Source organism: Anopheles coustani, chromosome 2, assembly GCF_943734705.1.
Source record: "Anopheles coustani chromosome 2, idAnoCousDA_361_x.2, whole genome shotgun sequence".
NCBI classification, from domain to species: Eukaryota; Metazoa; Arthropoda; class Insecta; order Diptera; family Culicidae; genus Anopheles; species Anopheles coustani.
The window spans coordinates 72,050,196-72,064,157 of NC_071289.1; the positions used below are offsets into that span (position 1 = coordinate 72,050,196).

The following is a 13,962-nucleotide window of genomic DNA, read 5'->3' on the forward strand; positions in this document are numbered from 1 at the left end:
ATTTTTTGGAATGATGGTTTAGTAATGTTTCCTGAATTGAAAAATTTCTCCCATCTAAGTGACACCAAACGAACACAACTTAACGCTAGAAAATGAAACCACCGTAGAACGCGGTATTGAAAAGTCAAATATGGAGGGCAAAACTAACCCACTCGGTAATGGCTTTTCATTGAACAACACGTCTTTGAAAGTGTATAACATCTCCATCGCCCTGCTCGACGCTTCGATTGCCCACGAACAGGATCGACATCACATCGTCGTAAACGGTGAAGAGGACGCAATGGTTGCAGAAAAACAAATCCCAACCACCCCATACAACGTGACTATCGTTTTTCCACTGTACGCAAACAGTTTTCTACTGAAATACAATCGGACACACGCTTTACGCCCGGGTCAACAGGTGACGCTCCTGTACCGAGCCGATGGCTTTCTCGATCTAACGGTGGTACAGATGCACTCGTACGTGTCCCTGCAACACACTGGTAATAGTACGAACTTTATGGAAACGTTTATCAACAGCACGAGCTATCGGGTTCAGCCGGATAGCGATTTGGATGAGCCGTACGCAGCATTGGATGTCGTAACAGTGGATGTGGCGTACGTGAATCTTCAACAGGGATGTATAGAGAAATCCGGCAATCGATCGATTACCCTTCGAATGGGGCAAAAGATTGTCATTCGTTTGGTAGAGACCGGTGCAGAATTGAACGACCATGATGTGGTAGGCGAGTCCATAAATTCAAGTGAAAAAGAGATCCCCGAACAGAGTACAGTGGATTCTACCGGACATACAACGTTCACCAATGGTTGGGAAGAAAGAATACCAAACATTATTCAACACGAAGAAACCACCACCGAATATGTTGCCAATGGTAGATTTACGGAACAATACACAACATCCATAGGACGGGATGAAAAGGTATATTTCAACGTCACCGGAAAGGATAATCAAGATGAAGCTATCGGTGATCAAGGGGATCGTGACGATCAACCAACCTCAACCGAGATACCTCCTGATGCAATGCAATCGAATGAATTTTCAACATTCCCTACAATTCAAGACAAACCTAAGCAAAGTCCTTTCGATAGTAGTTTCGATTTGATAACACCCCATGATGACGGAGAACGCTCGAGCCTTCCCACCATGACCGCTGTTTTGCATCGCGGAGATTCGCAGGATGCTGTCAAAGATACTCTCAGCGTTATTATCCCACACCCGTATTTTAACGAGTGGAATGGAAAAGAGACAGGACATAACGATGAATATCATCCCGACAACGGAAAGGACAATATTTTTGGGGCTGCTTCAAAACGCACCGAATCATCGGAGGATAGTAGTGGGTTGGCCGGGGGTAAATTTTTCGTATTTTTTCGAGTGTTTTCTTTTTCATGAAAGTTTTTGCAGATGTCCTTGTACATTTGCTTCTGTCCTCCAGTGTGCGACTATGCTTTGAGTAGCACTAAAGAGTTTGTTCGATGCACTTTTGTCAGATCCATGCTGATTGATCAAGTCAATGTCGAACCACTGCTCGATAGACGACGTTTGCGCTACACTGTTCCAAAATGCACCTGACTGCTTAGCACCGATTGAATGTAGTTGGCTTAGTAAAACAAACCACTTAATAATAATCGTTCCTATCTATCTTTTATAGCCTCCAATGGCAGTGGTACCGTCTGGGCGATCGTTTTAACCATCGTGTTCGGTAGCGTCGTGGCTGCGATCCTGCTATACTACCGGCGCCGCGTTGCCAACTTGAAGGCCGAGGTAAACCACGTCGTCAACTATATGACGCAGGAACAACCGAGTCACTTCGATAACCCGGTGTACGCGCGCACTGGCAACGGCAGTGTCGGTGGTGGTGGTGCTGCCAATGGGATCGCCAATGGTGGAACGATACCGCCGCTGGACGCTCGCATGGGTCTGCTGCGAAGCGTGATGCCAAACAACTTAAGAAAACCAACGCACGACAAGTACAGCTATCCGGACAACGAGTACGGTACGGATAAATGTAAGTAGTGCTGATTGTAGCGATACATGATTGAAGCGTTTTTGTTATAATGTTTCCTCCCATCTTCTTTTTAGCTTACTCCATCTCCCATTACGGTCCGGAGAGTCTGAAGAACTTTGAGGCGGACCTGACTAATCCAAACTGCTTCAAGGATCACGTGTACGATGAGATTCGCTTGAAGGATTCGATTGGTAAGTTGTGCTTTTTGAAGGTAGAAGAAAATGCCTACACTGGAAACGCAATTTGTCTGGTGAGGGTTCAATAATTCTTAAAATATGGCTTGCTACCTTTGGGAGTGAGATACCGAGATCAGTAAAATGAGAGGTCAGTGCGAAGAAATTTCCGTACCGCCATTGTTTAGACAGTTCTTCGCAACAGTCTCCTAAACGATATAGAACGTTGGAAATTCGGGATCATCGTGTCCCAGTTGTACCCTACGGCCTCACAAATGTTATCGAAAATAATATCCCGAGACGGAAAGAATATCGGTACGAAGTCAAGGGACGGCTGTCAAAAATATTCCCACGGTTCCTGGCTCATCTCATGGCAAGCTGCGACCTCTCTTTTTACAATCTTTTTCAACACTCTTCGGACGAATTTCGCGTTACCATGGTAATTTTAATTTACAAATGCTAGAAAGTGGCTATCAATTAAAATGGGACTTTAATGCTTGGGCAATTAATCCAACATGATTATGACTCGTTTGTTTAAAATCCAGCAGCCAATCTATCCTCATTGTTGTGTTTTTGAACAAAGAGATCCACTAACAAAGGCGAGATCTTCTCTTAAATCATAATTTACAAAATTAGAGGTAATGAAGTGGTACCTTATATCTCCTAGAACAATATTCGGATCTGTTCGATATATTCCATGTATGTCAGAAAATAACATTCAATTGTTGCAATAACTAACTAACTTCCTCCCATGGATGCAGCCGCATTGTCCCGTGATTCCAACTATGGAATTGTTTGTAAGTCAACGTAACAACGTGCTTTGGCAAATCTTGAGTTCGATAACATTCTAGCGTTTGATGTTAACACTTTCTAACCGTTCGTTTTGTTCTTTCGCTTCTTTCAGATACCGAGTACGACCACCTGGATTACTCACGGCCCGGAAGCTCACACAAGGCGCACTACTTCCGCATGAGCGATGACACACCGAATGGCACGATCACACGCCCCAGTGGGCTCGCACTGCCCAATCACTACCAGTACCAATCCGGAACAGCTGGCCCGTCGAATGTCATCTCACCTGGTGCCGGTGGATCTCCCAAGGCCATCAACGTACTGCGCGAAGCGAACGGAACGATCAACAATTTGTCCGCACCGCCCCGTGTCAACCTGATGTCAATGCCAACGAGCAACGGAACCGCTGGAACAGCGTCGCACACCGATGCGAACCTCGGTAACGATTTTTCCTCGTCCTCGAACTCATCCCCCACGCCTCCCGCTCACTCTCCCTCGACGTCGTCGTCGTCGACCCAAGAGCCGCACCATCTTGCCACCCATCGGCTCGTGGCGGCATCCCCTTCGACGCCACCGAACGAGGCAGCCGATGACGGCGAAGCGCAGCAGTTGTACATGCCAATGAGCTCCGGTGAGGCGTCCGGTAGTGCGTCCCACGTTGGAGCAGTGTCCGACTTTGGTGGCGCGAAAATTCCCGACCATCAGCTCAACATTAAAGAGTAAAAATCGTGGCGATCGTTAAAATCGCTAACGCCACGGAAGAGGAACCCCGAGCGGATGTCGTTCGTCATTCTTCCTTTATTTTTTAATATAATTTTATCCTATGCATTTGCATTTGCGTGTGTGATATCTCCAGCGTTCGTTTAGTTCCCTTTGAAAATGTCCCTTTTCCCCCTATCATTGCTTCGTCAGCTTGATTTTCCCGCAGTTCCTTTAAGTCGTGTTTCACACATCATCGAGGCATGATAATTACTTTCAATCACGTATTATGTACACATCGTGTACGCGTGAGCTGTAGGAGCTAAGGTGTAATTCATTCCGCATTCGCTTTTCATTCTGTTTTCAATTTGTTTTGTTTTAGGTGTGTAACTTTTGAATGTAGGATTTCCGGATCGAGGAGGAAAGTTGAAGGAGGGAAAAGGAGTGTCGGTCCGTACGCACGTAGGCGAAGCGGTAATAATGTTATTGTAAAGCGAGACAATTTACGTTTTGTGGCAGGATGTTTCAAATGTGCCAAGTAACGGAAACCGCAAAACGCGAACAATACAGAAATAGAAGAACGTTTTTTAGAGAATGTATAAATGTGTTGTTCCAACATACGGTATACGGATGACGGTATATATTTTCACCTGAAACCACAGAGAAACATATTTATCTGCATCATATTTACAAAATTTGGCAAAAACCCAAATCAGAAGTATTTCAGGGAAAGGAAAAGTACGTGTATAGTAATTGTGTTGAATCTCAAAGATAAAATATATGAATATATTTTCGGTACCTCAAAATTTAACTTTAAAAGATAAGCATGGAATACAAAATTAATATTCCCACTTTCATGAAATCTGCAGGTTCGAATGATCGATCTCTCACTCTCTCCCTATTCGAGTCTAGCTCTATTTAATGTTCAATGATGTTTGCAGATAATAGATCTTTAAGTTTTTTTTTTTCGTTTCCAGAACATTATCGTCCAGTCCTTTACTTCTAGTTAAATGTCTCTACCGAGCAATAGTTACACTGGTATGATTTGGTGAACTTTCGCTTAAGCTAGATAGTAGTAGTAAGCGCTGCAACCAGTAACGAGTCCATCGATAAAGCCGTTAAGCTCGTACCATTTATGCCGCGAAGGATTTCACATTAAGTAGATCGAACTATAATTCTAGCCTGTAAGATGCCACGAAGCTGGAAACTGCAGAAGAAAAGTTATTTGCATTTTATATAGAAGGGAGAGAGAGAGAGAGAGGGTAAAGGAGAGAGAAATAGCTAATAGAAAAGCGATATGCAAAGGACTGCATCATGAACACGGAAAGAGGGAGCATCGCAATTAATCAATGAACTTTATAATAAACAATAATGTCTCAAGCAATACGTAACATTCGGCAATAATCGTTAGCAGAAAAATATTTTCATTACAGAAAAGAAGATGCAAAAATCTAAAAAGGATAAAAAAGAATGAGTTTCTTTAAAAACAAGCTGTGTTCGTGGTTACTCTAATGTGAACTCAATCAATCTTTCATGACCTCCATCTGTTCATGTTAAATATTTCGCTACAATTTCAGCGATATGTTTGTAAGATGTATTTTCAAACATTGTTTGATGTTAAGGCAAAAACATAACCAACAGCGGCCATGATTGCACCGGATGAATTGAGTGAGAATAAAATTGTGAACTGATGAACTTGAAAAAAAAGAAACATTTTACCTTGCCATCCATTTTCTTTTCTCAACCAACGAAAACACAATTCATGATCGCAGGTGGCTATTTGTTTTTTATGGCATTTTGTTGCTATCTTTATTTTGGCTGAATCCGAATCATCCCAAACGCATTTCCTATGAGAGCCGGTATAGTAACATGCACCAATCAATATTACACTCCGCTTGCTTACACTATCCTAGCTAATTGCAATTGAATCACTCACTTGTCCACCAAAACCCCTTGTGTCTTCTTAACACGATACGATTACGAAACCCTACGAAGGTTTGAATTTTTCTTACTTTGAACGTTTGCACGTTGAAATAAACAAGGATCAACCGAAAGCGATCTTTGTGGTTCGGATTGCGGATTTGTTGTTTGTTTCAAGCTTCGGTTATCCTATCTAATTGCTTTCGGTTGCTTGGGTTTTAGAGAACAAGAACCAAAGTGTGCCTTGCTGTTTTGCTCAACCCAAAAATGCTCCCCCGTAAAAGCTCGTTCCATCGCTGGTTGTAAATTTATCGTCTTTAGTCTCAAGTTTTCGTTCTTCTGCTTTCATCCTGTAATGCTCCTTCAACCGGTTTACCTAGAATGTGTTGTTGGGGTTTATCTTTAAGTTCATTTTATTTATTATTCTTTTGCATAGTTTGGTTCGTAAAATTCAAATCGAATATTCAAGGCTGCTTTGATTCCTGTGTTGAGTTTTTCGCGGTAGCTTTTTTCACTTTGCTCTCAATCTCTACGCCTACTGTCGGTACACGCCATGAAACGCTTTGGTCGGGATGGACATTTCTTTCCACGATATTTGTGTCTGTTTTCCGACAGGCGGTATTTTCCCCCCTGATACAGTGCTCTGTTTCTTCGGCAATGGGATACTGCTGCTACTGTTGCGTTGGGTTTTTAAATTATTTTATTATCTTTTCATCATTTATTTTCTGTAGAACTAGTGTTTCCTTTTCCTTTTACACACACACTGGCTACACTTGACCTTATAATAGAAACGAAAACATCTCACCCTTAGAATAACGTCTGCTCTTTCTGTGGCCAATGCAGCATACTGAACCGCCTGCATTTAAATGTACATTAAATAAATTTACGACTCCTGCTCTGTCTCTGTTTGTGTGTATGTGTATATAATGTTCTATATAGAAGTCATTCCTATCCAAACATTTTGTCCGTTTTTATCAAATTACTAAACAAATTTACAATCTCTCGTTTTTACCAATTTTCCCCCATTTTCTTTCCTGCTTTCCGCCTTTGTCCATTCTTCTTCTGCAAGTGTATATATGGTGTTTGTATATTTTGGAAACTGACTAATAATGTGACCTACGATTCTATTGGTTGGCTTTAACTTTACTGGCAACTGGTTGTATTTTTCTTCGTACCTACTTCCTATCCCTTCCCTTAAACGCACATTCACCCTTCCTTTCTATTTATAGTATCTATCTCTAACAGGATCCTCTTCTTTCCACTTCAGCGCCCGATTTTCGTCCTGCCTTCCTGCGTCCTTGGGGGGGGGGGGTTTGATAAATAAACAGAAAGAAAGTTGACCCTCATTCGAGCACAGATCCGATCTAAAGCTAGCGATCCGAAGGACGTGACACAGTTCTCGGTCTCTTGTGCCGTGAATGATGATTTATAGTATAATACCCATTAAATGCCCCACAATTGGGCGCCCACTAGCGCACTTTGCTTTTGCTGCTAAGCCTACCTGCCTGCCGTCATTTCCCCTCCCGTTTTAGTGGCCGTTTTTTCTTAGCCTTTCTCTTAGCAACTAATATCCAGAAACTGCGCCCATCACACTCGTCCGAACCCCTTCCTCTTCGTTGCTGGACTGGTGGAATGTTTGGAATCGATATTCTGTTTGTAGATTTTGTTTTTCCCTGTACGATAGCGGTGCACTTTCGTTAACATCGCTTAGAATACCCACTTAGGGTAAATCGAATCGAAAGATCGAATGTTCCGGTGGCTCCTTGCTATCACTGAATTTATTCATTCGCCTAAAACGCAATCCTCCGCAAACCTCGGTCGAATGTGATGGGCCAAAAAGGTAACTACTAGGGACCACTTGGATTCGGGCAGATCTGCTGGGTCCTTATAAAATAGCTAGAACTATCAACCAAATAGTAACCTTAAATAGTAACTCTTCATTCCGCGCGACGCTGTCATTGTAGGGGATGTTTCCTCCGATCCGGTCGCGCGGCCACAGCGACTCCACCCCCGATGCCACCGCCAGCGCCACTCGATGATGATGTCGCATCATTTCTCCTTCAGCAGCTGGTTGAGGAAGTCGATCTCGCCCTGCAGCTGCTTGATCGCCTTGTTCTGGTTCTTCACGATCTTCCGGCAGGCGAACAGCTCCTTGAGCGTCTGCTCGTACTTCTCCTTGTAGTTGATGGTGCCGTTCGTGGGGGACGTGGCCAGGGCACCACCGCCGCCGTTCGTGCTGTGGATCGTGTTGTTGTTGATGGTGGCCGGCGTGACGGTGAGCTGCGACTTGAGCGACGGTGGTATGACCGCCTCCACCTTGGCGACCTTCTGCTTCTGGTGGTACGCGTAGTCCTCGTCGGCCGAGTTCTGGTAGCTCGAGTCACCTTCGGATGATTCTGCGGCGATGCGAAGGTGGGGGAAGAGAGCAAACGGGAGGGGTGTGTTATTACTAACGATTATTATTACAAAGTCGGAGGTAAATTCACAATAAAGGGATTAACGATGGCAATGATGGTGATTTAAGCTCTTGATTTTGTGGTACTGTTTTTCATACAGAAACAATTTGATTCCTCATGGTTCAACTTCGAGAAACCGAAGCACAGTAGAATTTCCATTGCTGATGTTCAACTACTTTTGTGTAAATTATTTCTAAATTGTCACCACGGAAAGAACTAATGTATGTTCCACAACCGTACAATACTCAGTTCCAAAATCAAATTTCATCTCGAATTATTTATCAAACTCAAATTTTATCGGTTATGAGATTGAATATATTTGGTAACTAGTTCCAACTAAATCTCTCACCAAATTTAGAAAGAGGTTCTCGAAAGTGATGTGGACGATTTTCTAAGAAAATATTGTAAATCTCCTCCAAAAATCAACCCTTATCGCTATCGACCGAGCTTCCCGTATTCTTCAAAATGCTCTTCTTGACTCCAGCATTGAAGACCGTCGAGTTGAAGCGTGATTTTTATTGGAAACCATGACGCATCCACGAATAACGCCTATCTACCGGTGGCATGCGATGTCCTCGAAATCTCTCACCACGTGCAGAGAAAAGCGGTCAAGCGCCAGTAAAATAAATATAACTTGAACAAGAATTTGCCATCTCACGCTCAATTCATTCCTCGGAACTAGGTAAGAAGGGGATTGGTTATATTCATTGAAAAAAAAAAAGATAATCACGGATCATCCATGCCAGTGCGGTTGGGGTTTATCACAACGAAATAAAGTGTCCCTCCTTGTCGTTTCTGGGATCGGGCTTACTTTGGTTTGGTTTTCCGGGAATGCCGGCCCCGACCCCCGATAAGGGACACTATCGCCTGAACAACCGTGTTCCGTCAACGTCTTCTTCTTGCATCGAACCGAATTGACGCAACAAAGTTGTGGCTTTTACAAGCACCGCACCAAGCAAACCGCACTCGGATACGATTCCGTCCACACGGATAACGAAGAAGAACCGCGATAACAGCGGAGCGGTGGGCCAAAGGACGCAGTCCGCCCAGTTTGGCGTGGCATCATTCCAATTCGTGAACAAACACGAGAGCTCGGTACGTTACGGAATGGGGGCGAGGGAAGTATTGGTGAATCCGGGTTCCGCGTGTTCCCACGCTCTTCCCGCCGGCCACAGACTTCCGGACCGAACTTCCACCATGAGGGAGGTCTTTCTGGATAGTTGCTCTGGTCAAATGCCGTATGATGGAACTATAGATATTTATAATAAAATTCAAAGCACCAGAATTGTAAATGTATGGATCCGCGTTTTATTTGAAACTACAATCATACCAAGTACTTGTGGTCAAAGAGAGCCAAAGGGAAAATGTGGATTATCAACGGCATTTGATCGAGTTTGCTAAGCCTTAGCTTGATCATAGATCACTTAATTTGTCCCTATTATATTACTTTTTTTATAATTGTATCTCCGAAATTGATGGTGTCGGTTTTCGTTGTGCAAATACAATCGACTTCAAAACCAATATTTGCACCTACAATTTAGTTTGCAACAGTTTTTTTAAATAGTCTAGTTTTTTTAAATTGAAACATCGACGTAGGAAAAGTGTATTGAAAATCGGTAATGATAACTATTGCTTCGAAACGACTTTTTTTAAAAAGGCAAACAATTTGGCTGACACAATTATTTAGCTTGACATCAACCTTAACTTTTGGTTGAACAGATATCCCAATCAGTACTAAGTTAAGCTCATGTTTTCGCGAGTTGTAGACATCCATCTGCAAAGTACGAAATGGTCCTTTTCCCGCCACATTACATAGTGTAAAAGTTCGTCATAACATAATTCAATTACTCTAAACAAGGTTCAAATTGCCCATCAAGTTAAGCTCGATCTATAGTGAACAGGTTTTGCCCGGCGCATGAGACGACGTTCAAAAAGAAAAAAAGGAACCGAGTGCAATCCACTCCACTGGCATTAGGTTAAAAGTGCTTCCCTTCGAAACGGGGGAGCCTCAAGCCATCGGAAAGGTGGGGGATGTCGTGGGGAAGTTACCAAAGCCCCAATCGCACGCCGTTTGCCATCATCGTCGACGTTGCGGCGGTGTGTCCGGCCAAGGTCAAACGCGAAGAGAAAAAAACCGGTTCCACTGCCGCCGCTGGCGGTACCAAGAAAATCCACCTCGCTAAGCTGCACGGCCATGGACTTGATCGTGATTAGTCCCGCAATGACGAAGACGACGACGACGACGACGACGACGATGGCTGCCTATCCCCTTCCCCCTTGCTTTTGCTTTGTCATCATTGAACCAGAAAACAGCATCGCCAGCGACGATGCAGTCGGCTTGCCAGGGCATTGCATGCCGTGGGGGTGGGGTGGCGTGGGGGGGAAGGGGGGGGGGGGGGGGCGGAAAATGGTTGCGGTAGTGTCACGTGTTTCGTGCGGGGAAGGGGGAGGGTGGGTTTGGACAATCATCAGGTAGGTTTGCGCACGTCCACCGTGTTGCCATTCCGTGCCCCCCTGGCTGGATGGAGCGTGGAGCATTCCAAGATCATTTTTCCTCCCTAGCGTGTCACGAACGAAGATGGCGGGGAAGCACGTGTGTTGGAAGAGAAAACCACGTAACACATGCCCCACCACACGCACAAATCAACGGGAAGCAAATAAATGCAAGCGCTAAGGAAGATTGTGAAGAAAGAAAACACAAACGAGGAAAGAAGAACCAAAGCCGGAGGTAGTTAAAGAAAGTGAAAATGGACAAAAGTGAAGCGGAAAATAAATAGTAAAAACCGGGTAAGGAGGTACGAACAGAACAGACCGGTGGATACGAGAGTAAAGCAGACGAATGGGAAGCGAGCAAAACAACCGAGCAGAACAGTTAGGTATGTTGGGCGGGAAAAGATAGGAGCAAGCGCTGGCTAAAGAAAAGAGCAAAACAAACTAGACAAGACAACGGCGAACGAATGGAGAACGAAGCGAAGCAAAAGGAAGACCACGTGGTCTTGCGCGAGCATAGCGCAAACACGCAAACGCAAACGTAAACGCAAGCAAACAACACGCCAATAGTGATGGGAGGGGGCCGATGAAGGCGCCGTTGGGTGGTAAACATGAATCAAAACAAAAACATAACCTACCCACCACCACCTCCGCCCGGTGGTTGGATAGATTTTCTACCTTTTTCGCTATCTCATACCTCATTCTTTCTCCCCATCTTGTCGCACTACAAACACTACACACATCCATACACACATCCGACGAGGCGTGTTGATTTGGTTTCTTTTACGTTTCCCCCCCCCCCCCCCCCCCCCTCTCCGCTCGAATGCCGGAGCAATGGCGCATAGCGGTCTTTTGCCTTAATAAAAACCGCATTGAATGAATCATTGAATGGAAGGAAGCAAAAGGAAACAAAACAACGGGAAACGATTTTCCTTTCATTTGCCTTTTGTTTAGGGGTTTTTCTTTTGCAACCGCTCCCAACCAACGCCGGCGCCTTACTTGACGAGCTGGTTTTGTGTGAGTCTTATATGCATAAAACACTCCACCCCCCCCCCCCCCCCCCCCCCCCCATCCCAACACCCCCTATCTAATCATAGCATCGACCACCCACCGGGCGCCGGGCGGTGGCTGATAGAAGGGTAAAATTTCATTCAACAAAAACCGGTAAAATAGTAAACCGAAAAAAACAGAGAAAAACTAAGAAAGAAAGAGAAAAGAACCCAGTGCGCTACACGCGAATGCAATATCGGCGATTAGACTGGTGTGTTTACGCCTTTTCTATGCCATTGTGTTGAATTGTGCGCACCGGGTCGTTGCGCATCTTTGTGTGTTTTTCGCGGCGTTTTTCAATGCATCCGAGTAGGCAACAGATGGGAAAAAACGGAGGAGCATATAAAATTTGTAGAAATCATATATAAAATCCTATATGTGTGGTGTGTTCGTGCCCGACCGATGAAAGCCGAATGTGTGCGCAAATCGGCCCTCGGGAGGGAATTTTTGCGCAAACGCGAAACACCAGGACGCGTCCCCTTCACTCTTCACTCACGCTCACAAAGGCCCAAGTGGGAGGACGAGAAGAGGTGTTTGTGGTAGTAAACATAAACATCCACTCTCACTTTTTCGCCCCCGATCATTTATAAATTGCCACGGTGAACTTTCTTTGCCGATTGTCGGTCGGTCTTCCGTGGGGGGGGGGGGGGGGGGGGGGGGGGGTCATCTTCTGCTCTAGTGTTTGCTGCGCGTCGAAAGCATTTTTGGCATAAACATAAGCGACACGGTGCAGTGCGCGTGTGTTGGTGGCGGAAAATATCAGCTGGCACACGTGCGAAACAATCGTGCCACGGGCCACGACCGATAAGATGCCTTAGAACGGCAGCGGGGCAAACAACGGAACGTCCCGGAAGAATGGCGGCGACGCGTACGTGACCGACGGTTTCAACCCTTATGGGCACGATGGTACGACTTTTGTTTTTTCAACACGACACGCGAGACACGCGAGACATTCCAGGATCGAGCGACAAATGATACATTCGAGAGCCGATAAGTTCTATCAATTTTGGCAATTTGAAAAGGAAAATGCAGGACAGAGTAGCATACCGTAAAATAACAACCATTTCTACATCACAACAGTACATTCTGTATAGTTCGCCGGCATTTCTTTTAATGGCTTCAAACATATTCACCCCCCCCCCCCCCCCCCCCCCCCCCACAACTTTGCCCAAACCGCCTGTTGACGGATCGACCTTACCCCAAAACCTTGTTGTCTTCTAAGGCACAATTTTAGTTCTTAGATTTAAGTATCTGGCATTTAATTATGTTTTCTAACGTACTTAAATGTCACTGACGAACAATAAAAACATGACCATATTCATAACCATTAATAAGAATCAATAGTTGAAGAGTTACAAACTTTCAGCTGGGTTAGAAATCGGTGACTCAAAAGCAAAAATTGGCACCTGCTGACATCTTTAAGGACTACTCGAATGCAAAGGGTTAATAACCCATGATTTGTAGACAGTAGAATAATTAATACACGTGTGGGTGAGGATTAGAATCACAACAGAATCCCTTAATCAAATTATCAGCTAGTATCGTATCAAATTACTAGGTTGATCAACGCTTTGTTGGTAGACACTAGGCAATAAAGATCAATTATTTTTTAGTATTTGTAAAAATAAAATTGTTACTTGTTGAATGAATGCATGAAAGGAGAATGCAATGAAAATGAATGCATGAAAGGAGAGAATGCATTCCTCAATTTGTGCGCTGGTATTTTTATTCCCAACTCGCAATAGTCATAAAACTAAATGCACTCTCACTCGACTGGAGAACACAAGACCAGAGAGAGACGGAGAGAAAGGGAGAGAAAGGGGGAGGGAACAAAATCGAAAAATCGTCTGCAACGCTCGAGAGCTATATCGCATTCACGTCAGGTGGGAAGATTAAATTATCCCAAAAACGTTTGCAGACGGCGCGCTATCTGCTGGCGCCCTCAAGGTGGCGTGTGACCTTCACATACATACTGCCGCACATACAGCGGCGTACACAAGACAAGACACAGCAACAGGCGCCGCCGGGGGTGGCAAACAACCGCGGCCCGTTGTCATTGATGTCGTCGGCGTCGTCGTCGCGGAGAAGAAAGAGTGGAGAATTTTGCCGTTGAAATCGCACACGTCGTTGTGGCGCGATGGATGGAACGGTTCGATGGGGTGTGGGTGGGACAGTTGTTGAAAAACCACCACCAACCACCCAACCACCCCTCCTAGGGGGAGAGGAGACTATTGAACCGATTTTCCGCCCCGGACACACATTGACGATCGGCGACATTCAATGCACATGCGTACGTAAAGGTTGCTTCTCCCAAAAGTTGTTTCGGAAAGAGAACTCTCCTCTCTCTCTCTCTCTCTCTCTCTCTCTCTCTCT

The 13,962-nt window shown here is 44.8% G+C and overlaps 2 protein-coding genes across 5 annotated transcripts in view; one reads left to right on the plus strand and one right to left on the minus strand.

The window, feature by feature from the left end:
* Positions 1 to 5,367, plus strand: part of LOC131267773 (protein draper) — a 27,657-nt gene extending 22,290 nt beyond the window's left edge. Inside the window, exons 9-12 of one of the 2 annotated variants that reach the window (XM_058270731.1) lie at positions 1,653 to 2,009; positions 2,084 to 2,200; positions 3,087 to 3,413; positions 4,056 to 5,367. In XM_058270731.1, the coding sequence (XP_058126714.1) occupies positions 1,653 to 2,009; positions 2,084 to 2,200; positions 3,087 to 3,413; positions 4,056 to 4,063 (809 nt within the window). In that variant the 3' untranslated portion in view covers positions 4,064 to 5,367. Of the gene's footprint in view, positions 1 to 1,652; positions 2,010 to 2,083; positions 2,201 to 3,086; positions 3,809 to 4,055 lie in introns of those variants that run through there. The other variant, XM_058270730.1, reaches the window with a different exon arrangement.
* Positions 5,368 to 6,310: 943 nt separating this feature from the next.
* Positions 6,311 to 13,962, minus strand: part of LOC131267633 (mucin-21-like) — a 28,046-nt gene continuing 20,394 nt past the window's right edge. For all 3 annotated transcript variants that reach the window (XM_058270557.1, XM_058270556.1, XM_058270555.1), the window contains exon 5: positions 6,311 to 7,989. In XM_058270557.1, the coding sequence (XP_058126540.1) occupies positions 7,643 to 7,989 (347 nt within the window). In that variant the 3' untranslated portion in view covers positions 6,311 to 7,642. The remainder of the gene's footprint in view (positions 7,990 to 13,962) is intronic.